The 23,850-nt window shown below is 39.7% G+C and overlaps 2 protein-coding genes across 2 annotated transcripts in view; one reads left to right on the forward strand and one right to left on the reverse strand.

Moving 5' to 3' along the window:
• Positions 1 to 11,244, reverse strand: part of TMEM67 (transmembrane protein 67) — a 31,628-nt gene extending 20,384 nt beyond the window's left edge. The window contains exons 1-9 of the mRNA XM_059815377.1: positions 11,173 to 11,244; positions 9,634 to 9,727; positions 8,068 to 8,167; positions 7,538 to 7,607; positions 7,357 to 7,431; positions 6,047 to 6,109; positions 3,442 to 3,596; positions 3,214 to 3,322; positions 1,488 to 1,574 (exon numbers count right to left, since the gene is read on the reverse strand). Coding sequence (XP_059671360.1) covers positions 1,488 to 1,574; positions 3,214 to 3,322; positions 3,442 to 3,596; positions 6,047 to 6,109; positions 7,357 to 7,431; positions 7,538 to 7,607; positions 8,068 to 8,167; positions 9,634 to 9,727; positions 11,173 to 11,229 — 810 coding nt within the window. The 5' untranslated portion in view covers positions 11,230 to 11,244. The remainder of the gene's footprint in view (positions 1 to 1,487; positions 1,575 to 3,213; positions 3,323 to 3,441; positions 3,597 to 6,046; positions 6,110 to 7,356; positions 7,432 to 7,537; positions 7,608 to 8,067; positions 8,168 to 9,633; positions 9,728 to 11,172) is intronic.
• Positions 11,245 to 18,200: 6,956 nt separating this feature from the next.
• RBM12B (RNA binding motif protein 12B) lies at positions 18,201 to 21,649 on the forward strand. The gene is made up of 2 exons (XM_009819487.2): positions 18,201 to 18,267; positions 18,994 to 21,649. Exon 2 carries the CDS (start codon positions 19,022 to 19,024, stop codon positions 21,119 to 21,121), a length of 2,100 nt encoding a protein of 699 aa, XP_009817789.1. The 5' UTR covers positions 18,201 to 18,267; positions 18,994 to 19,021; the 3' UTR covers positions 21,122 to 21,649.
• The last annotated feature ends 2,201 nt before the right edge of the window (positions 21,650 to 23,850 follow it).

Genomic DNA, 23,850 nt, shown 5'->3' on the forward strand with positions numbered 1-23,850 from the left:
TAACAGATTATTTTTTTTTTCCTTTTTCAATGTAACTTTTACATTTCCTGCAAAGAACAAGTCATTCGAAGCAGAACCCAGAAAAATGGGCCAAATTCTAACTAAATGAGCATGGCACTTAGTGGAGGGCATAGCCATTTTCCCAAAATGAAAATCAAGTCTAAGTTTACATAAAACACAATTCTACTAGTGTGCAACTGAAATTCTGGGAATTGCTAGAATTATGCATTGAGGTTGCTTTAGCACTGTGATGTCTTATCATCACACACAATCTATCACGTTACAAGAGGCTTTGAATGGAAAAGCTATTCCTTTTTTTGATAGCTACTAAAAGCTCCACATTTAGGAAATTAACGTGTCCCAATAAACCTTAAAATCTATGTCAGAATATCTCATTTTCTATGCACAGTAATTAGCTTAGTAACCTGTTTTCTCAGACACTAGTTTTCCTTAAAATTTGAGAGGCAGATGAAAGACAGTTCATCCTTGAGACAACAACAGAAGAACTAGCAGTCACTATCTAAATCCTGAATGTCAGCTGCTGTTCTGTAGATACTGGAGCATTTGAAGTGATATGCTCCAAGAGTGACATGAAGAGCCTAGAAAAGCGGCAGACAATTCCCAACTGTTCTTGCTATTGTTGCCAGCCTAGGGAATTGCTGCGAGTGCCCAGATCACCACTGGACTGCTAAACAAATTCTACTCTGTAACATGTTTCGCAGCTGCCAATTTCTGCTAACCATTAGGCTAATCACTATCGTGTATTCCACTTGCTTTTTCCTTGCGTTTTTCACACCCTATACAGCATGGTACTGCTGAAGAAGAATGTGCATGTGCCACTGAAATCTGAGGGCAGAGTGTCCAGGGGTACTGTGAATCCTCTAGCCAGTGTTCCCCAAGTCTATGTAAAGTCTCCCAGCAAGTTTTTATAACTTTCTGTTATGAAAAAGCCAGGTAGATACTGGCCAAAGTGTATATTTTATATTAAAACCAAAAGAAATAAACAAAAAATCCCAAGAGAACTGAAAGAAAATGGAGTGGTAGATCAGTTTTCCTGCCTCTCTTGATAGTGACATAATCATTGATTTGCTTGGCATCCCCATAATATGTGAAAACAGGTGACAACATCCAATAGGGACATCCAGAATTTTCTATAAATGCATGTGGACTGAGACCTAAAGAATATACTTTTCTCACCAAGAAAAAGAGGGCTAATAATAAATTACATACATGGGTAACTGTATGCTGAATGGAAGAAAGAGATAGTTGGTTCTAAAAGACTAGTGCTGTTTTTCACAGCTTTCCAATATTCCAAATTTATATTGGTCCAATGGATGAGGGCAATGTTGCTGAATGTATACTTTTGATTCTGTTATCTTATGAAGTGTCACTACTGTAGTAGCCAAACTGTTGGCTTATGCCTTAACTTGGCTAAAGGCAATTAGAACATTATGGTATCAACAAAAGATAATTAAAATCAAATGTACCTGTAAGATGCCTCCTTCCAAATTATGCCACTTAAGAAAGTTTCCTGCTGCATCAAATGAGGCTGCAATAAACTGCAGCTTTACATCCTGAGGATGAAAAAAGATAAAGAAACAATGAAACTGCCATAAAGCGGACATACACATTTTAGGGACTGCTGTCTCATCGTTTGATGCTTCCCTAAAACTTTCAGCATAATGCTTCATTTTTTCCCTTTTATTTTATGTTTTTAATCTTGGTTTTGGTAGCTTATTTTTTTTAAAAAACATACTTTACAATTCTACAGCTTCATTGGTGATGTAGAAAAAGTTCCAAAGGAACTTCTATACAGGTAGACACGCCCTAAATTAAGCAGAAATCTATGCAGATTTCTACTGTATACCAGGTTGGGATCTTGAGGGCTTCCAGGACCTTCAGTGTTAGGAAGAATAATGAGTATTTTAGTTGTTAAAACAGAAGCTGCATTGCAACATCATTTAATTTAAAACACAACCTTTTAGAATATGGCTAAAAAAAAACTATTTTATTTCTGAGTCAATAAGAAAACTTAAGATAAATGTGGCAGTATAACCAACAAACAGGTTATCACTAGCACTACTTACCTTCTGAGATTAGCTTAACCTGAATAAACTATTCCAGTTATTCTAATTTTACAATGAATCTGTAAAATAAAATGCTTTACTGTTTAAATTACTGTTTGATTCCTTCTTGGAACTGTGGCAGTTAACACTTAACACGCTACTTAAGGAGCCCATCCCTCCCAGGGATGGATACCTGGCTTTGTTCATATTGAAATGATTGTTTTTCCTCACTTCTTTTTTTTTTAAATTCTAATTCACTGTAGGAACAGGAAAAGGCTGGAGTAATAGACTGAATCCATTGCTGATACAACTCAACTTGTAGAGATTTGTAACAGAGATATTAAGGTTGGTATAAATGAAGCATGGATAGAAATGTGTAAGTGCCAGAAGCAACAGAAGGAAAGGGTTAAACACCGCATAGCAATAATGAAGAACACTGTTCCCAGCAATAAGGCTGAGAAATGGATTCTGATAAAACCATGGCACTAACAACTTGTCAGCAAAAGATCATGTACCTTGGCACCAGGAGACGGGCAGCAAAGTTACAGTACATCACATTTTTCCAATCAGTACATCCCTCTTTTTCCAATTAGCTCACCAGGAAAACTGACAAAAGGATGTATGTATTTCAAACAAGGGAAAAAGACAAAGACAACTTTGCTTCACATTTATGGAGACTGAAAGAAACAAGTCTCTGAAGCAAAGGACAATGCCAAAACAATTATTAACTCCTCAGGGGTATAAAAATTTGTCTAATTACTAGTTCATCACTGCCAATCCAGAAGAACCTTGAGGACATAATGAGAACTTAATAGCTGGCATCCCTTGTTCCTTGTGTCACACACAGTTGATCCTGGTCAGACCACTCAGGCAAGCACATCTTGGCCTTATGAGAATGTGGGTAAGAGAGCGTAAGCAAAATAAATGTGTGAGCAAGTGAGTGTAAGTTAGTAAAAACATCTTACCTAGAGATTTTTTACATAAATATCACCTTCCTCTTCCGTAAGGTCTCACACTGAGTTTTGTTACCCTAGCTGCCTAAAAATTATCTTTAGTGGAGCCACATCTCCAATGAATCTAAAGCTCTTCATGTGATTATGTCCTCTTCCAAATGTCTGTTTCCCCATGTCTACTACCCAAAACCTACCTTATCTGTTCCTTTAAAACTGAAGATTGTAGGGAAATGATTTGCCTCGAGCACTTGGGATGCTAATCCTGGTTGATCACCGTAATATAGCCATGGAAGATTATGCCGCCTGAAAACAATTACAATGTTTTCTCTAAAGAAACATATTGTTTTGCATCAAAGAACATTTAGAATAATAATTTCCATAAAACACTACAGAAGACCAAAGTTATGGAAAAGGCAACTTACCAGAAGGCTACAGAATGAACAATGCCTAGCCTTGCTGTATTGACGTAAATATACTGAAACAAACCACAGGCATCAGTACTTGAAGAACTCAATGAGTTCATATTCATTACACACATATTTCCAAGAGCTTGACATGCTGTTAGATTGGAGTACAACTGCAGTGGAGAAACACAAGAACACAGAAAAGTATTTATTTAGCCTTCCTTTTGGTAGGGCAGTCATAAAATTAATGTTATGTTTAATAAGCCACTCCTAAACCCTCACTTTTCCTTGAAAGTGATTTCACTTTGTCAACACCTAATATTTTCTTCCAGCTATTCAGGTTCCCTATTTTTATAGGTCTGCAGATGGCAGCATGAAATCAATGCTCTCACTTTTTCAGTTTATTTTAGTTGCATCAGCTAGATGGTATGACGTGACAGAAATGTCAAAATCTGCATTTAGAAAATGAAGTAAGAATCAAAATGTTTAACATCACTTACGCTGTATGACAAAGATGACTCCATCAAAGACCTAAGACTGACAACTATAGTTGCATGTATCGTAAATACCTTCTTTTCAGTTTTAGTAATTTTTCTATTCTGCTGTTCCTAAACTATGTTGTATTTATACCATTGTTCAGTTTTGGTAAACAAACCACTGCCGTGTGATAGGCAGAAGCGATGCCTGGCATCTGTATACAGTGATCACTGCACTAGTATTAACTTGCCAACACCTACTGCCTTTGTGTGGGTTAGATTGGCAGTTGAACGTTACACTTAGGCAGCACCTCTAATGAGCTGGGCAGGCCAAGGCAGACCAACAGGATAAAATTATGTAAGTGATGAGGATAGTCTCAGTTTGTAAAAAAGAACAGGATAAGTAGGAGAATACATCTCAGAGCTGTGTGTACGGGAACGGCCACAACCTGATCTGGGAAAATACTGAAGTCTGCTGAAATACTGACTGAGAGAATGCCTGCCAGCCTGGGAACTGCTAGCCTGGGAACTAGGCCTGGGAATCAGAAACATCCTTGAGAAGTGCAGCTGGGTACCTAAACACCAGAGATATCCTGAGATACCATCAATAAGCACAAAACCAAGAAGCTCTAACAGCAACTTATCATCTGGAAAGATGAAAAATAGTCTGGAAAAGAGGGAAAACATTCTAAGAAAGTAGGAATCAGCAACTGCTGTTGGCTATTCTAGCTGAAAGAGCAGAAAAATAAAACCTGGTCTGAGAGAATATAAAATGTCATCATCTATTTGCTGCTCCAGGTGATGCTGTCCTATGCCCCCTTATGTCTCTGCGATATAAAAATTACTTATTTTTTACCCAAAATGGAGAGTGAATCTGTCCCTGTCTGTCTGTCTGTCTCTCTCTCACATACACACAGAGCTGCTCCTGCACAAACTGTTCTATGAGCTCTCCTAGGCAAGTTATTGGACCATTGCTGGGGACGCCTGGCTGACTCCAGACCCCACGATGCAGATCATCTTCGAAGTGAGACTTTGTCCGTTGCTGATTTCGAGGCCCCACACCTGGGAGCGGTTTGGTGAGCACTGTACTGGTACTATTTTGAATAATATACATACATAGGCATGCATATAGGTAATTGATCCTAAGTGTATTTGCTGCTGTATTAGTCATAATTTTGTAGTAACTTGTAATACTGAAATATATGCTTACTGCTACTATTGATTGATGCTACCATTGTAAGACATCTACTTGCTTTATTAATCATAAGTATACCCATTTTACTAGTAGTAATTTGTAGTTATCTGTAATACAGAAATGTAGGAAGTAAAGACTCTGTGTGCTTGTGTATTACGGAATTCTGCAAACTCACTGTTGTGGTCTTTATACACCTGTAGGCCAGGTAATCCTTTAGGTCGTGACAGATTGGGAGACAAGGTAGGGCCGGAGAAGTTAAAATCTGATTTTGAGGACAGGAGTATGGAAGGGAAATGAGGATGTGTGATAACATTATGGTGGTGTTGGGTTGATGGTTGGACTTGATGATCTTACAGGTCTTTTCCAACCTTAGTGATTCTGTGATTAACAGAGTTGGTAAAAAGGAGGCAGAGGCATATCCCCTTCACAAGTGTGTATGATTCTGTTGCCACAGCCACTCTTCCACCCATGGTTACTGCCCCTCAGATCAAGGTAAATAACACTCGCATACATAAATCAAAGCAAAGCTAAAAAGGATGGTTCTACAGTTATCCTTCTCCATCACAAAACAGAATGATTAACTGAAAGACAAATAAGAGGTAAAGACCAGCTGCCAATCAATACTTAATATGTACGAAGTTAATTTTCTGAGTGATTGCTTACTGGATATACTGAATAACAGTCCACATACCTACTGACTATTGCAGGATTTTTTGTTTACCACCATTCACCTTGTGAAGATTCCAACCCTGGAGACTTGCATTAACATTGACTAGTGCTCAATATCCTTTCTAAACATTCTGTATATATATTTCTTTCTTATCTACTGTCATCTCAAAATAACATTCTCTAAAAATAAGCAAGCTAACTTCCAAAAACTAAAATGCCATGCTTTTATACAGATTATCACTTCTGTGTAAAAAAGTAAACTGCAAACATTAATGAAACTCACCCAACAGGCAGAGGCTGAGGATTGCAGGTTTTTCAGAAACCATGCTGATGTCAGTGTTATACCCTGTAAATAAGGAACTGCTTCACTGTCTTTGTTCAGAACAATTTATCCATAATGTAACAGTCTGGAAAAAACTATGTCAGTTAATGGATGCTACCTATTTTTTTCGAAGAACCTTCTGTCCTTTGTAAATGTCTAAATCAAACTAGCTCAGTTCAAAACACAACCGTAATGCAATAATTTGTTTCACTTCACTAAATTAGACAAAATATACAGAACAAGAGCAGAAATATTTAACTTTTGTATATGGATTCTGTCACAAAGGAGTTTTCTTTACTGCACAAGGGAAGTACTAAGGATTTAAAGGGTAAAGTGTTGACTGGGTCGTAAATTTTACTCAGGAACAAATTTGCCAAATTAATTATTTCACAACCTGCCTTTTATAACCACTCGTATTTGAACTAAACATAGCTTTTGTACATACTGTAAGCAACTGAAAAGACATGTTTTCAATTAAATATTATTTAGAAGACTGCATTTTCAGAAAGCAAGACCAATATTTGCTGTCAGGAAAACTGAAGTCTGCTTTTTGCTTTCTTTCAAGCAGTAGCCTTTAACTTTAATTCATTTAAGAACAAACTAAATTTATTGGCCACATAGCATTTCCTGAATTCAGAACTACATGGAAAATGGTCCTAACTTTGAGCAGATTTCACAACTAATACAAGTTCATTAGCTAAAACAATGAAAACACCTTCATTCTTCTCAATAGAACATATTTTCAATCATTAGCCAATTCAAGTTCAACAATTTCATACACAATCGCAAATTGTATGGGTGTCCATTTTCTTCTATCAGTTGTAACCGTTTGACAACTAAAAATTTCCTTTCAATCTTTATATCCTCTTTCAAATATTTTATATGAATACCAATTTTACACAGTAAAAAGAAAATTTAAAAAGCCCAGAGGCTTTCATGGACTCTTCAGCATGTTTTTGTGATGTAAGTATGTGTTTTAAATACATACAATTAATATAATAGACCACATACTACTTGTTTTGATACTAAAGTAATATAAATTACTTCTCTTTTTCAGTTTCCAAGAGGGCATGAATTTTCTTAAACATATTCCATTAGAACAATGCTTGCCTGGTCTACATGGCTACACTCTATCTTGATGCAAATTACCTTGCAATCACTGTGATCAGACAACAAACCACCACCTTTGCTTTTCAGGAATGGAATTTAAAAGACTTACTGAAAGTAAACAATGAGATAGCTTGAAAATGTTTTAGAATAAACCCACTTACCAGCTGTCCAAAACGAACAGTTGCAACTCCCTTTGGGGGTAAGCTGTCACTAGCACTGAAACACAATCCCCCAGTCTGAAAAAAAAAACCAAACCAGAAATAAAAAAATGGAAATTTATACATTTGTCAACATAACTTTTCTTTTTCTGAGTTTCAATACAATAAGCATTCGTCTACTTACTAAAATGTTTGGGCTGCTGCAGTCACAAGACTTGCTTACATTGATGAATGTTTGTTCACATCTTACACACCTATGGATCACAAACACGAAGAATAAGCTTAAAATATAGTTAAGTATGAGATTTAGTACTTAGTGAAAGCTCATTGCAGAGTATGCCTGGTAACACTGTCATCATCTTCACTAGTTCTAACAGAAATCCAAAGGACATCATTACCGATTTGTTTCTACTGTCAGTGAAGTAGAAAAGAAATTAAATAGTTATTTATCAAAATAAGAATTCTGTTTCTGCTTCCAATCCAAAGCCTGCTTGTAGTCACACTAAAGCAAAACAAACAATCAAACCAAGCCGCTGGTCATATAAAGACTTCTGTGAACACAAACATACTGGGTTTGATACGGGGTTGAGGATTTCCAATTCACTGTTCTTAAAACTGCCATCTCAAAGATACAGACTGTTTCTCAAGACTATTCCATTTAAACAGAACATGACACGTTCAAATATAGCATCACAAAAGGAAAAGAATACGCACCTATTTTCTGACAGATCTGAAGCGGAAAAGGATTGCTCACTTCCATTACAATGTATGCACAATGCTTCATTAAGCAAAATGCCATCGATACTTCTTTCCACTAAGTGGAAAAGAAAAGCAACTGTGATATAATTGCATAACACACAGTATGTCACACAGGTTAAGAAAAGTGTGAAAAAATGAAGTGTCTATGCAGATCTAAAATAAATGCAAAGATTTTATTAAATAAAAAATCAAGAGCACAACTTGCAAATAACATCCACTATAAATGCACATGCATATATGTATATGTGCAGCGTTTATAGCAACGCACATGCAGTCTAGTTTTAATGAGAAATGCAATATTTCATGTCCAGTTCCTTTGTTATTTATTCTGAACCAAATTTCAAACCAAGGCATCACTGCAAAGCTAAAACTCAAAATATCAAGTTTACTAATTACTGGAAAAAATATTTTTAATTTTCATCTGAAATGATTCAGGCAAATGTCACAAATTCAAATTTTCAAACTGCATCTTCCAGCAATTAAATAATTTGGCAAGAGATTTCAAGTCTAATTATAAAAAAAAAAAAAGAGCATCAAAAGGATTACAATACTAATGTTCTTTCTGCTTTTTAAAATACAGAATCAGCATTGCTTTCGATATTTTACCATAAAGGCTTGGAATGTATTTTGTAACTCTCATAAAGGTTAAGGAAGATGATTTGGTATTCACTCTTTTAAAGATTCCTTTTAAATTAATGATCTGGAAAACAGCGATTCTCCAGTATACTCTGTTACAAATGTAACCGAAGTGGACATTAGTAATGCTTATTCAAAGAATTACAGGCATACGGAAAGTCTTTTCCATTCTATGTCTTTGAAAATAAGGAAAACTATAGGTCCCAAGAGTTTTTTGTTTTACACCCTTGATCAAATTTATACTTTGCTTTTAGTTTTTCACTATGCAAGGTAAGCAAAAATATAGTTAACACAGACACTAAAGTTAATATTAAAATTAATTTTCTGTGTCTACTGAAAGCCATCTGCAACTAATAGAGAGCATCAAGTAAGAGGCACGTATATAGGGAAGCACGTCACAGGAAACCACAGATATAGGCATGTGTCTCAGGAAGGCATAAAATCCACTGATATTAATGTACAGTAGTTTGCTTGGCTCACTCAGGCTACTCTGTTCCACCTACTCATATATGTATAATTCCTGTACTGAGAAGTACCTACACATTATATCCTTCAAAACATTTTCATGTTTTTTGAGCCTGTATTGACATTGTTTTTATCCAAATTTTAATGCCTTCACCCAGTGCCAACCAGCTTAAAGGAAGTGATACACCAGTATTCATTTTTTGAATGTTTGCATAAGTTTTCATTGCAATGAACAACAGTACAGATTTATCTGCTGTCTTTCAGGAATGAGGTTTAAGATCAAGAGGAATGTTGAATTTTTACATTAGATATGTAAACATATGTTAAATTTCCTTTCTTATTTAACAGAAAAGCATGTCTTAACAAACTCAAATATCTAAAATAAACACTAATATCTCATAATTTGCATATATTTCTTACCTAATATTTCATTACTGAGGCATTTACATTTTCCTTCTGAAGTTAGACCTTTAGGACAATTAATACAATTCCACCCATCTTGAGTAACTCCGCTCTAAAATAAAATGTAAAACTATTGTAATTTTCAAAAATACAGACATCACCAAATATTTGTGAAGAATGTCTGCTCCAGTTGTTATTTTCTAGAAAATGTTTTGAGATACAACAACATCGATAACATTCACGAAGCTTTTAAAGATAAAAAAAGGCTAAACAATTTGGCAAAAGTAATTCCTATGCAGACATAGACTAAAAAAAGTGTTCTTAATTTTTTCTGAACCCATTAGCTAACAGCTTTAGTGAAGATAAGGGTTGATTAAAAGTGGAATGTTTAAAAAAGATACAGAGGTTCTACACCGAAAAAAAAATGGATAAACATATCTGCATAAATAGACGTATGTGCATATAAATATACAGAAGTAATGGAAATGGAGGAGTCTTAAGTCAAGCAGCTTATATAACTGCATGGAATTTTGCACGCACCCAAACAGTTCACATCCACACTTATGTTATACCACAAAGTAGCTGCTAATCAAAACCAAAGAGGAAAATTACTAATCAAAGCTACTAATCAAAACCAATGAGGAAAATTAAGATAACTGCTCATCCTCTGGTGATAAAGATGTTATTCCCTTCACTATCATCATTTTATCTTTGCATAAACCTTGCCATAGGATCAAAGATGAATGCCACCATACAGGAAAGAGAAAGAAACAGCAAAATGATCAAAACACCAATGGATATTCGTCAATGTCTATGTCTAATGCAGCAAGAAGATGCAAAGAAGAGGGAAATTACTTACATTACCCATTAGCCATTAAATACCTAACTTATGCAACTAAGCTGGGCTCTTGAGACTTCTTCTATGGTTATTAGAAGTATTCAGGAAGGCTCTCTCACTGAAAAGTTGTTTTTGCTGGAGAAAAAATATTTCTCTATTTACTATAGCGGGAAAAATCTGGTTAAGTCTGGTGCCTCTGGTTCAACGCTGTGAATATGACCCAAAATTATGCTTAATTTGTAAAGAAAGGTAGAAAGAACTGAACAAACTACAAAGATATATATAATTAAAGTAACATAATAGCAACAGCTCATTTTGAAGTAAAAAGATAAAGTATCAGGGACTAGGAAGATACAGCCTAAATATTACAATAATAATATTTACATAAATAATCAAATAAGGTACCTCTGAGCTGAAAAGCATCTTTGGCATTCTATAAAACAGTGGTCTCTGGGCAAGGATAACATAACATTAAAATACTCCTGCTTTGTCTGTGGGGTCAAATTTATAATGAAAAAATGCCTGCAAACTAACAGTTACTAACAGTAACTCTCTAAAGAGAAAAAAATTACTACCTATAAGCATGGTCTTAAAAATTCCCAAGCAAACACTATTATGCAAAATAATCTTAAATTAATGAAAAATAACTTGCAGTCAGGACGAAATGTAAAATTTAAAAACGCATTATTATAGCAAAGTATGAAAAGTTCAATACTTACCATATTTTCTGGGCATTTTTCACAAACAACGGAGGACCCGCCATTGCTAGAAACCATCCTGTATCCTGGCTGACATACACATGAACTACCTGAAAAAAAACCCCAAATGCACTTTTAGTCTATATAAAACTCATTTTTTTTTCACAGAATACTAAGAAAAACTGCTATTGTTCTCAAGAGATCGATATAGATTATTAGATAGAGAAATAAAACATCTGAGTGAGATGTGCATGAAAATCATCTTGCTTTTTAAAAAATGTTCATGTTACAGTTTGTACAAAGATGTTTTAGGAAAATGTTACTAGGCTGACTGATATACCGAGGGGAACAGAGACCCAGACCTTGTGTTTTTGTGGTTTTTTTTAAACTATATCAATTAGTCTAATAACAGATATAATCTCTCTCTCTAAATCTTGCCACATTGCCATTCTTAGCCCACTCTCTCTACACCACCAGCATCACACGTTTGTATACAGTTTTTATCCTCTGAATAGGAAGTCAGTCCTAAAAACAAAATACGTTTATATGCAAAGGTTTTTCAAAATATAACTGTAGTTTGTAAAGCTATTTTAAACTCAAAGCTTTTAAAATTGTGCATGGGGATCAAACTTTGTACTGAATGGTTTTCAGTGGAATAACAGAACATATTTAACATTCAGTATGAAATTAAACACTACTTGCATGGCACATCATAGTACACATCTGCTAGTGCTCAACAACTTTTTTTTCTGCAACTTTTTCAGTCTCACTATCATGCACCTCTCTATGTATCTTTAAACACATACCACAGACCAAAATTGATTTTATGTACTAATAAACTGTATTTATTACTATTTAAGCTTATTGAACTGTGCATGCAAAAATAATGTAAAATTCTGTGAAAAGCTTTATAACCTTAAAGTACATCCTCATGAGATCAGTTTTACAGAAACAACATTAGTCAAAATGATCAACCATTCATACTTAACTATAAAGAACAAAAAGCCCAATAGGATTAGATCAATGAAGATACTTGAGTTGTGACATTCACTGTGATGATACCTAAATTTTTAAACATGTTGCTTGAAAGCAGGATCCACAGTGATGAGTTAGCCATGGAGTGCATGGACAGATTTGTGCAATCCCAAGTGGAATTCAGACAAGATGCAAACAGCAGACTGAGCGGCAGTTACCTACACTGCTCCCGTCAGATGCTGCAGAAAAAATTAAATCCTTGACCTCCCCCTGGAATTTATCTCTCCTTGAAGCCCTTGAGTTAGAGGAAGATTCAAGCCTAAAAAGGAGTTATGGATCTAGACGCCCATATTAACAGGGGGTTTGAAAACTATTATAGTGCATTTTTTATGCAAGTAAACCATGGGGTTACTCTTTTGAGATACCATGATAGTGGAGGAAGAGGTGACCGGCTTTTACGCAGCAGTTGTGAACACAGCCATCCAGATCACTGTGTCTGACTGAGGTACCAGTTCTGAAGAGAGATGCTGTTGGGTCTTAGTCTCAAATTTGTTTCTGTACACACAACACTGAACTCCCTCTTCTCTTGGACTGTGTATTTATAAAAGATGGACACTATCATACCATCTTATCTCCTAGAGAAAGGGAACTACCATCTGTATTTTTCATTTAGTACTGTCAGGGTGTGTTGTGTATGCTCCAAGTTCCCACACGGGACTTGGATTAGTTCGCACAGCCTGAAGATCTCAAGATACTTAACATCTCACACATCCAAGTTTTGACGAGGCGTTTCAAGTTATGGAAGTGTTTGAGAAGAGAAATTCGGAGCTCTACAGAATTTTACCGATGAAAACATGAATATGTATAACCATATAAATGCCTGAGAAAAGAACGATTATAAAAAAAGGGCTCCAGACGTTTCTCTGGGACGTATCTCTGAACACAGGTATCAAAGTTGTGCTGGGGCCACTTAGGTCTTTGTGGGATCCTGGCCCTTTTCGCTGCCCTTTCAGACTCGCCCCTGAGGACAGCTGCTTTACCGCCAGAACCTGAGCCCAGATTTTTCACCTCCCGATTCTGGGGGCGGCCTTCGGCGCGGAGCTGCCTGAGCTCCGCCGGCCCCGCACGGCCCCCGGGCCCGGGCAGCCCCGCCTCCCCCCGCGCGGCAGGGCCGGGTCGCTCACCGCCGGCGCTCTGTCGCTGGTGGGCCCCGCAGGGCCCGCAGGCCAGGCGAGAGATGTCGAAGTAGCGGGCGTCGCCGCAGTCGGCGGGCCGCTGCAGCGGGAGGGAGAAGCCGCGGGCAGGCGGCAGCACCGCCGACACCGCCAGGAGCAGCGCGGCGGCGCCCCAGCGCCCGCGCGTCGCCATGGTTACCCGCGGCCTCCTACGGCACGCCCTCATTGGTCAGGCGCCGCTCGTACGGCAAGCGCGAGGGGCCCGGCGCCGGAGGCAAAGCGCTCGTGGTGCGGGAGGACGGCGGGCGGGGCGAGGGGGGCGCCAGTCCGGGGCAGGATTTAGGGTGTCGGCTACAGAGGGGCAGGGAACTCGGGGAACCCCGGCGGGGCGGGGGAGCGGCAGGGATGGAGCAGCTGAAAACAGAGAAGTGAAGTCAGGAGGGGTTGGTTTGGCTTGTTTTAGAACACGGGGCTGGATGAGATCAGCGGGCAGGACAATCGAGAGAAGACAGAGGTGTAGTTTGCACCCACTGGTACCTCATCTCTAAAACTGTTATGCAATGTATAATACAAATGTAATACGCGTGTGTTATTTCCCCCTGAGAGGAATCCGGTAACAGGGCAAACACACAAAATCCCTAGAGGAACGGGTGGACGCACCAAAGTTACCCCCTTTTGCTTTTCCACAGGCCAGGATGTTCACATTCCCTCCAACGTTACCAAAAGTTTGCAGGGCATTTCATGTCCTCGATTTTAATTATTCCTCACTGCCCCTTTCCTGTGTGCTCATTGCTAAGTTATTATGATTCTCTTCATTAGCATTGCTTGGAAGCCTATATGCTTATGGCACCAAATGCTTTATTCCTCATCGGATTTCTTGTGCTGGGCTCAACAAGTTTTTAAAAGCTGAGTTACTAGCTGAATCTACTGTAAGTAATAACTGATTTTTGTCTATCAAAAATGGAGCAGACAAGTAGAGAGTAAGCCTATAAATAGAGGGGAGAATACGTAAAAGACAGGGAAAGGCAGGTGGGATAAACAAACGCTAGGATAAAATTACTACCTCACCTGCAGAACCAAAGCAGTCTGCCTCTCCCCTTCCCTGTACACGGCCTTACACCTTTTCTCCTCTTCCTCTTCCCCTCCTCCGTCCCTGCCTGCCTTTCCTCCCAACACCCGGACTTGAGCCAGCCCCGAGTTAGGTTAGAAATCATGTCTTGTAGCCGCTGGAAGAGTAGCAGTGGGTGCAACCCCCCTCCTTGGTGCCTGAGGCGCCCCCAGGCTCAGGCCGGGCCCCAGCGGACCTGCCTTCCTCCCTGCTCCTGTTCCTCGGCTGGGCAAACACTCGGACTAATGGGAATGAGAGATCGAAGACAACGCTTAACACGCCACAGCAACGGTGATCTAAGTGACGCTGCCCCCTATATAAACCTTGGTTCTAGGAGGATGCCATAAGTACCACGCCGCGGGTGAAGGCGCATGCGCACTAGCGGCAGAGCGGCTCCTCCCACCTCCGCCAGCACCGAGCCCGTCTGCGCGCCAAAGAGGCGCGCATGCGTATTGAAATGACCTGGGCGTGAGACTGCTCATGCGCAGATCCAGAAGCGAGGGTTACGACAGCAGCATTTTCCGCCCCGCCTCCCGGCAGCCGTCTGGGACGTTGAGCTCTCGGAGCATGCGCGCGCACCGTCGCGCTCCGCGCCTGGCCGCGGGGCGAGAGAGGGCCGGAAGGACTCGTGCGGGTTCAACCGTTGGGGCGAAGGGGAGGGGGTCGCGCAGGCGCACTTCAGCCTCTCCGCAGAGTGTTGTGGGGGGGGGAGCGAGGGAGGACGCCATCTTGGTGGTGCTGTGCCGGGAACTGCGGGGAGCGGGGCTCGGCGCCGAGCCTGTCCTAGTGGCGTGTCCGGTGGGTGGATGGCGTGAGGAAGAGCGCCCGGCTTCCTGGGGCGCTGCGTGTAACCAAGGGCGCGGGGTTCTCGCCCTCAGCCGGTTTTCGGCAGCCCAATCCTCGCGGAACCGCTGCGCGGCGGTTCCCCGGGCCGCGGCCTCCTCATGCCGCCTGGCTGCCCGTCACCCTTCCCTCCCCGGTGCCTCCCTTCAGCCCTGTCCCGATGCCTTGGGGAGGCCGGGCTTCTCCGCGGGGTCGGATCGCAAGCGGTTGCTGGCAGGCCGGACCGCGTTTGGCGCGGGGCCGCTTCCCCCTCACTCAGTTCCCCTCACGCCATGTTCCCCATCCCGCCGGCGGCGGCTCTGGGCTTCGGCCCGCTCGCCCCATCCGGGCTTGTGCTGCGCCGTCTGTGGTGTAAGGGCCGGTACGGGACGGCCCTCGAGCGGCGCTGCCGGCGGCGGGGCGCCTCACGGGCTTTCTGCAGCTTGCAGCGCTCGGAAGCGGCCCTGTGCTCAAGCCGGCCGTGCAGCGGGCCCAGCTGCAGAGCTCACTGCAGAGAAAACAGTCATTAGCAGCAGCCTACTTCAACTGTTAACGCTTATTTTGAAGAAGATTAGAATAAGAAATTGTCCTCTGATCCACCAGTTAGTCTCATATTGGTCCAGTTTTATAGTTGGGGTATTTCTGTGGGTGTTCTTTCTAGGTTGCATGCTCACTGCATGTAGGCTATGTAATCTCTCAACGTTGTAGTAAAAATGCTAGTCTAGTGCAGGCTTAGTTTCCTACAATGTTTGCAAGTTGAGGGTTTTTTTTAGTTAAGTTTTAATGGTATTCGGAGTTTGTTGAGGCTGTGGAAGTATAGGTATAGTAGTGTTTTCTAGTTAGTTAAAATACAAAATTTCTTAAAACAGTGTGCACGCTTCTGTGCTTTTAAATTGGTGGCATGATGTCAGTCTATTTATTATCTAAATCCTTGTTCTTTGAAGTCCTTGCTCAGTTAATGAATTGGTCTTAGTTTTGTGTGGCACTTTTCATCCCAAAGTCACTGTTTTTGGTTATTCACTTTAAATTGTTAGATGGCTTGTCTAAACTTTCTACCAATGCTCGACTGTCAGTAGAAACTTATTATTTGAATTTGCATTTCTGTTTGTGGACTTCTTAAAAATCACATTATGATCTGGAATCACTGTGTCGAGTTTTCACCACTGAAAGTTCTATGTTGTATCCATGGTACATCGTGGAGAACTTGCCGTTTATCACCGAAGAAATACTGAGGACATCTGTTCTGAATGCTGTTTAAAAATTGGGATGAGAATGCAGAGTTGTGAAATTCAGAAATACTACAGATTAAATACATCATGAAGTAGCAGGGCAGCGGATTTGATTTTTCAAGACACGAAGGTCCTGTAAGAAAATTCTGCCCTTGAATTCTCCTTGCTTTTTGGCATTGCTGTCACATCTGTTGAGAAGATACATTAAAAAGTGTACTGGGTCTGGCTGGGATGGAGTTAACGTTCTTCATAGCAGCCCATACAGTTCTGTGTTTTGGATTTGTGGCTAAAGGAGTGTTGACAACACATCAGTGTTTTGGCTATGGCTGAACAGCGCTTGCACAGTGTCAAGGCTTTCTCTTTTTCCCCCACTCTGCCACCCCAGCAAGTACACTGGGAGTAGGCAAGAAGCTGGGAGGGGACACAGCCGGGACAGCTGACCCAAACTGACCAAAGGGATATTCCATGCCATGTAACAAAATGCTCAGCAACAAAACCTGAGGCAGAGGAAGAAGGTGGTTTTTGTTCGATCATTTTATTTTTTGGGGGGGATTTTTCATTGGCTTCCAAGGTGGTTGTCATTCGGAGGCAGGCTGGGGGAGGTGGTGAGTGATTTCCTTTGTTTCATTTTTTTCCTCTTTACTTCATCGATTAAACTGTCTTTATCTTGACCCACAAGTTTTCGTGACTTTGTTCTTCCTGTTTTCTTTCCCGTCCCGCTGGTGGGGATGAGGAGTCAGTGATGGGCTGTGTGGGTGCTTGGCTGCTGGCTGGGGTCAACCCACCACAAAAATACAGAGAGCAGATGATCTTCAGTGCAGTTATTAAATAGGCAGTTGGTTTTGGTTTGTTGTGTTTACAAAGTGCTGATGTAGAAGTGAGGTAGAATCCGGTCGTTGCAGAATTTGGGCTTTGCTCTTATTTTGCTAAGCTTAGGTGGAGTGATAGTTACTGTGATCAATAGATAACTTGGCATCAGAATCTAGTGCTTTACATTTGTTACTGAGCAAGGGGTTTGTACAAGGGATATTCTCAAACACTTGTCATTGGAGCATTGGGCTCTTGGTTTTTTTAAAGGGATTTGTTACAGAAGCTTGTGTGATGTTAGATTATGTTGAAAATCAGGGTATGTTCAAGTCAGTGTATTAAAGTGATTCTTGTTCTTATGTTTGAAAGGCAGTAAACATATAGGGAAAATACTGAAGTTTGCTTTGTAAATTGAAGTACTCCCTGAAGTTCCTCCTTGTTGGATATTTTTGCTCTTTCATTTGATTGTCTTCACTATGTCCACTAAGTGCAGTGCTGGACTGGTGAGTAGCATATTCTTGTTGTGAACTTTGAAAGCAGGTGGATTTCAGAAGAATGGACACATGCTGTAATCTTGAGATGGACTTACGCATCTTTCAAGGACTCAAAAGAATTGAATTGAGAGTTTTTCCCTCGATTTACTGTCAGTCTGTTTAATTTCAACAGTTCATTGTGGCACAACTGATGACCAAGTAATCTCATCGTGTTTTCATCGTTTGCAGAAGTCAACTTAAATTCTGAATTTCTTTTGCTTCTAAAATGGAAACACAAAGATGCAGTGCATAGCATCTTGGAACATGGAAGGAATTCTTCATAGTATCCCAAATTGTGGGTTCATTACATGCTTGGCTTTAATATTAGCCATTGCTATGGATGAGCTGCAGCAGTGTAGCACAGTATGTAAAGCGAAGTACAGATATCAGCCATTAATTATGTTTCGTTTTCTTTCCACAGTTAAGTTGATTTTACAGAATTTATCAGGTCTTCAAAGCAGAAACAGGTAAGCTGCCAAAAGCTTAACACTTCTCACTGAGTATTGTGACAAGATCATACACGGCCTTTTTTTCTCACAGACTTGTGGCTGGGAACTAGGATTTGCTCTCCTGAGTGCATGTGGCTGCTGCAGTTAATACGCTGACTACATGAAAGAGACAACATTTTTGAATGCTGAGAAAACATAAGTTATTGAACAGAACTGATCAATGGGTAGAGCAACTTGTCAAAGCAGTAAAGTCATCACTGTCGGTGAATTACTTCATTTTCCAGTGACATAGTTATCCTTTTTCCTTTCTCCTTTTATCATCTAGTATTTTCTGTGTTACGATCGCAAGTGTCCTGTTCAAAAGTAAACAGGATTTTTTTTTTTTGTTCCTTAGGACTGGGCAGAGATCTCTGGCATACAGTAACTATGCCTTGAAAGACTTTAGGTGTTCTTTAGGTATCGTGGATGGTGAGGAGTGACTTCGGTGGATTTTGTTGCCCTTGGGATAGGGAATATTGATAGACTTGTGCACGTGTGCCGGTGGAGTAGCTAACTGTTCTGACTAACAAACTTTCAGCGAATCTTGTTTTAATCTTGTTCTTGTGAACTTGTGGGTTTTTTGATACCTTCTCTCTTGATTGAGACAAGGACATTCATTAAAAAGGCTCTAGCTTCTTAAGTGTTAAGATACTGTAATAGCTGAGTACTAAAGACGTGCTATCATGTGTACCTTTTTGTCTGCAGGTGATTTTTGCTGTGGGTTGAGCTCAGCATGGCTGTAGTCATCCGTTTACAGGGGCTTCCTGTTGTTGCGGGTCCTGCAGATATTCGTCGTTTCTTCTTGGGATTGAATATTCCTGATGGAGGTGTGCATATTATTGGAGGAGAGATTGGGGAGGCTTTTATTATATTTGCAACAGATGAAGATGCACGGCGTGCCATGAGCTGTTCAGGAGGGTTTATCAAGGACTCGCGCATAGAGCTCTTTCTCAGCAGCAAGGCAGAAATGCAGAATACCATAGAAATGAGCCGGAAACGATTTGACCGTGGGGGACGAGAAGCTATGTCTGGCTCTAGAAGAACAGGTACTAATGGTTCTGGTGCATCAGGTGTTGGAGACATTCCACATTTAGTCACGGCTTTTCCAAAAGGAATAAGTAAACCTGGTTACGGTCCACCAAATCATCCGGAGGCTGGTTTCCATACCAATGGCACAAGACATGGTGATATAGGTATGCCTAAATCAAGCTATCAGTCAAGAAAGGATTCTCATCCATTTAACCCAGATGATCTTTACTTATTTCTACGTGGTATACCTTACTCTGCAACAGAAGATGAAGTACGTGCTTTCCTTTCTGGGATACATGTAGATGGAGTGATTCTGATAAAGCATCGCAATGGTTTAAACAATGGTGATTGCTTGGTAAAATTTGCTACGCCTGGTGATGCCTTAGAAGGACTTAAACGTCATAGACAGTACATGGGTCAGAGGTTTATAGAAATAAGCCCATCTACAGAGGAACGGTGGATTGAATATGGTGGGAGGGTAGACATGCCAAATGAAATGGATCGCTTTTTGTGTGAAGACCGTTCTCCAAGAAGTTCAGGCTACATGCATTCAAGGAAGCATTCTCATTCAAGATCACCAAGGAGACAAAGAACACGTTCTCGTTCACCTCCCAACCAGGAATATTACATACACTTAAGAAATCTATCTATTAATGTGGAGAAGAGAGATTTGAGAGCTTTTTTTCCTGACCTGGATATATGCAGCAAACAAATCAAGCTTCTAACGGATAAGCATCAGAGGAGGACTAGAGATGCCTTTGTGATGTTAAGGAGTGAGAGAGATTATCAGGCTGCTTTGGAATGTCATAGAAAGGTTCTTCTCAATCGTCCCGTTTACATTTTTCCAATTTCAAGAAAGTCAGTGTTGAAAATAATTGATTCTTGTGAGAGGAAAAGATCACAGGACAGAGATCATCCTGGACAGGCCATACCAGAAAAAAGTTATCGGGAAGGTCATTCTGGCCCAAAGATGTGTGTTTATGTGAGGAATTTTCCATTTGATGTGTCAAAAATTGAAGTGCAAAAGTTCTTTGCAAGATTTGATATTGGTGAAGATGATATTTACTTGCTCTATGATGACAAAGGAGTTGGGCTGGGAGAAGCATTAGTGAAGTTTAAATCTGAAGAACAAGCCATGAAAGCAGAAAATTTGAATCGTCGAAGATTCTTGGGAACGGAGGTATTAATAAGACTTATATCTGAAGAGCAGATGCAGAAGTTTGGTGTAACTATACCATTGTCTGCACCAAATGAAATGCAGAGTCATTCACATCCGTATGACAGAGGTGAGCTTTCCCGTCCAGTTGGTTCACCATCTGGGCCACCACAAGGGCCACCCATGCATTCATTTGGTCCCCCTGGGAACTTTAGGCATCCCTCTGAATTTAGGCACCCCCCTGAGGACTTCATGTGCCCCCCTAAGGATTTTAGAGGTCCACCACCCCTCATGGATTTTGGTGGTGACAGTGAACCTTTTGGCAGAATGGAGTTTGGGAATAATAAAATGGGAAGTTTTCCTGAAGGAAGATTTATGCCGGATCCAAATTTCAGTGGTGGTTCTGAACGTGTTGTTCCTATTCGATTGAAAAATTTACCTTTTAAAGCTACTCCTAATGAGATTCTGGATTTTTTCTATGGCTACAGAGTCATACCAGAGTCAGTTTCTGTACAGTATAACGAACAAGGATTACCTTCAGGTGATGCCATCGTTGCTATGACAAACTATGAGGAAGCTATGGCTGCTATTAATGAACTGAATGATAGGCCAATTGGTCCACGGAAAGTTAAGTTGAGCTTGCTGTAAAGGAGGAGATGATGCTCTAGAATAAAACATTCTAGATTTGACAGTATTGACAGTTATTTTCACTTTTTTAATTACTGGAAGATGCAGAAGAAACCGTTTCCATCAACGGTTGTAAATAATATCTAGTTCAGTTGTTTAGCTCTTGGTTGAAATACCTGTATGGTTAAGATATGAGAACTGTATTGTGCCTACTTCTTGTGGCAGAGAAGAGCCCAGAAATTCTGGAGGACACTGAATGTCTTACATCAAGGTATAAAGGTGTGGAGTTGTAATGCTTTGGGTTTTTTTTTTAGTTTGCTTTAATTCTATGTCTCATGACTTTGCATCAAAATAATGTAAGTGCTGGTTGACTGACCACACAAACGGTTCAAAAAGAAGAACTTCAGTGCTACTGCATTAGTAGATAACGCTTCTTACTGAGGTTAGCTTAATAAAATTAAAAAATGACTTTTTTTTTTTGTGTAAACTGTTCAGGTTTTGTTCGGTTTCATGTGGTTGCAGGCTTTCCTATTAAAAGAAGAAAAAAGATCTTCCTGTTCACACTGGCTGGCTTTGCAACTTTTTTTTAAATAAAAAAGAAATGGCCATTAAATGTGTGTCTTATACTTAAAACTTGTATAGTTAATGATCTCAACTATTATGCTTAGCATACATGGGTCTTGGTGAGAATGATGCTGGCTGCTTCCTCTGGAAAGAGTGAACTTATGACAGTTTGTCAACATAGCAATGAATACATAGTTTACAAAGACTGCAAAATCTGTATTAATCAGTTGGATAGGCTTTCTTGTTCTCCTCACTCACTGTAGTACCTTGAGACAGAAAATGAACCTTGGAATTAGTTCAAGAATTCTGACTCCAGCCTGAGCTTTCAGAGTGGTCTTTGTTTTGTCTCCACATGCTTGTAATATGAATATTAACTTGTTAATGATGCCTGGATGTGTTTCAGGTCAGTCTCTAATTAGTTTTAACTAACATCTGTCACTGGCAACCAAGCTTACAACCAACTATGTTATTTTCTCACATAAGAAAATAAATGCTTATGTCAGTATTTAGAATGCTTTGATTGGTTTGGTACTAGCATTATTTACATTTCAGGAAGAAATAAAAGATTGATTGAGGAAAAACTGCATCTTCAACGGTCAGGCTTGGTAGGAAACTTTGGTTGTGTGGATAAGGACTTTGTACCATTGTTGACATTGCAATGGTACAAGATAGTACTTGGAGTACTAAAGAATTTTGTGAAGTTTTAGTCTTCTCTCGAACTAAGACAACGAAGTTGCACCTTGGTGATGAAAACTTGTTTTAACCTTTGCTCGGGCAATACCAAAAAATCATAGATTCATAAAGTAGTTGAGATTGGAAAGGACCTGGAGGTCTCTAATGCAACTGCCTTCTCAAAGCAGTGTCAACTGGAACAGGTTATTCGAGGCCTTGTCCATTGGCTTTTGGGTATCTCAAAGGACAGAGACTCCCCAGCCTCTCTGGGCAGCCTGTTGCAGTGACTGATCACCCTCACTGGTGGCCAAACCTTAATTACTTTGTTTATATAAAGTCATCATCATTACTAAACTTCCACATAAACTCTTTTAAGTAGAAGCAAACAAAATCAAGGTAAATTTTTTGTTTGTTCTTCTGTAGTTTTTAAAAGGCCAGTGTAGCTTCATTTCTTCTGTATATTATTTGTCTTCTGTTTTAAGTGCTAGGAAAAAAGCATTTTGAATGAGAATGCCAAGTCTGTATATGTAGATTCCTCTGAGCAAAGAAACTTGAATGTGGCCAAATTTTCAAATTCTGAATATTTACAGGTTTTTTTGCTGTCTGGTAGGAATTATTTTCAGAAGCATACTGTTCTGAATCCTCTGAATTTAAATGGAATTTAAAAATCCAGAATAAATTAGTGCTTTTATTTCATAGATGCTATAAAAGAGATCAAGGAGCTAGAAGTCTTGCAGGGAAAATAAAGACACGTTACAAGAATCCTCAACTTCTCTGACCTAACCATGCTGTTGAAAACTTCGTGATTATTTTTGTAAGCTATCATCGTCTTTACTGCTAATTCTTGCCTCTGTATTATCAGCTGTTTTGTAAATGTGAATGCAAGTAACTTTTCCAGTTAATCAGCTTTAGATTATTTTTTGGTTTTAAAGTTCTTCTAGCTACTACATAACAGGAGATTTCAAACACTGAACATAAATTGGTAAACTTTTTGCCGTGCTTCTAGAGTAGTGTTGGTACACACATATGGATTCTTTTAATTAAAAAAAGGATTTGGAGGCTGGAACGATGGGGGAATTTAGTAGGTATTTTGCTGGTTAAGTGTGAGATTATCTTTTAGAAAAGGTATTACCTGTTCTCAAGAAAGTTTGAGTTAATTGCTGATAAGGTACCATTAATTTTTGGGATGGTAAACTTACACTCCTCCTCCCCACGCCCCCCCCCCCCGTAGTGAATGCATAAAAAGAGTCACAAAGCTTATAATGGCAGAGGTCATAATTAAGGCATTTCAAAATGGTTTTTGTTTGCCCTATAGCTAATTTATCTTTAATTTAAAGCCAGACTAGAATTTATGACTACTCTAGGTTACTCTGTGAAATGTCTGATTGACAGGCCAAAAAAGTGTTTTTTTAAAAGGTCTATAAAGACAAAAGCTGTACTTCAAAGTATGCATAGATGATCTGAAGCAGAGGAGAATTAGGAAAGGATGCCAGTACATCAGTGAAATAATAAGA

Source organism: Gavia stellata, chromosome 3 (assembly GCF_030936135.1).
Source record: "Gavia stellata isolate bGavSte3 chromosome 3, bGavSte3.hap2, whole genome shotgun sequence".
Taxonomy (NCBI): domain Eukaryota; kingdom Metazoa; phylum Chordata; class Aves; order Gaviiformes; family Gaviidae; genus Gavia; species Gavia stellata.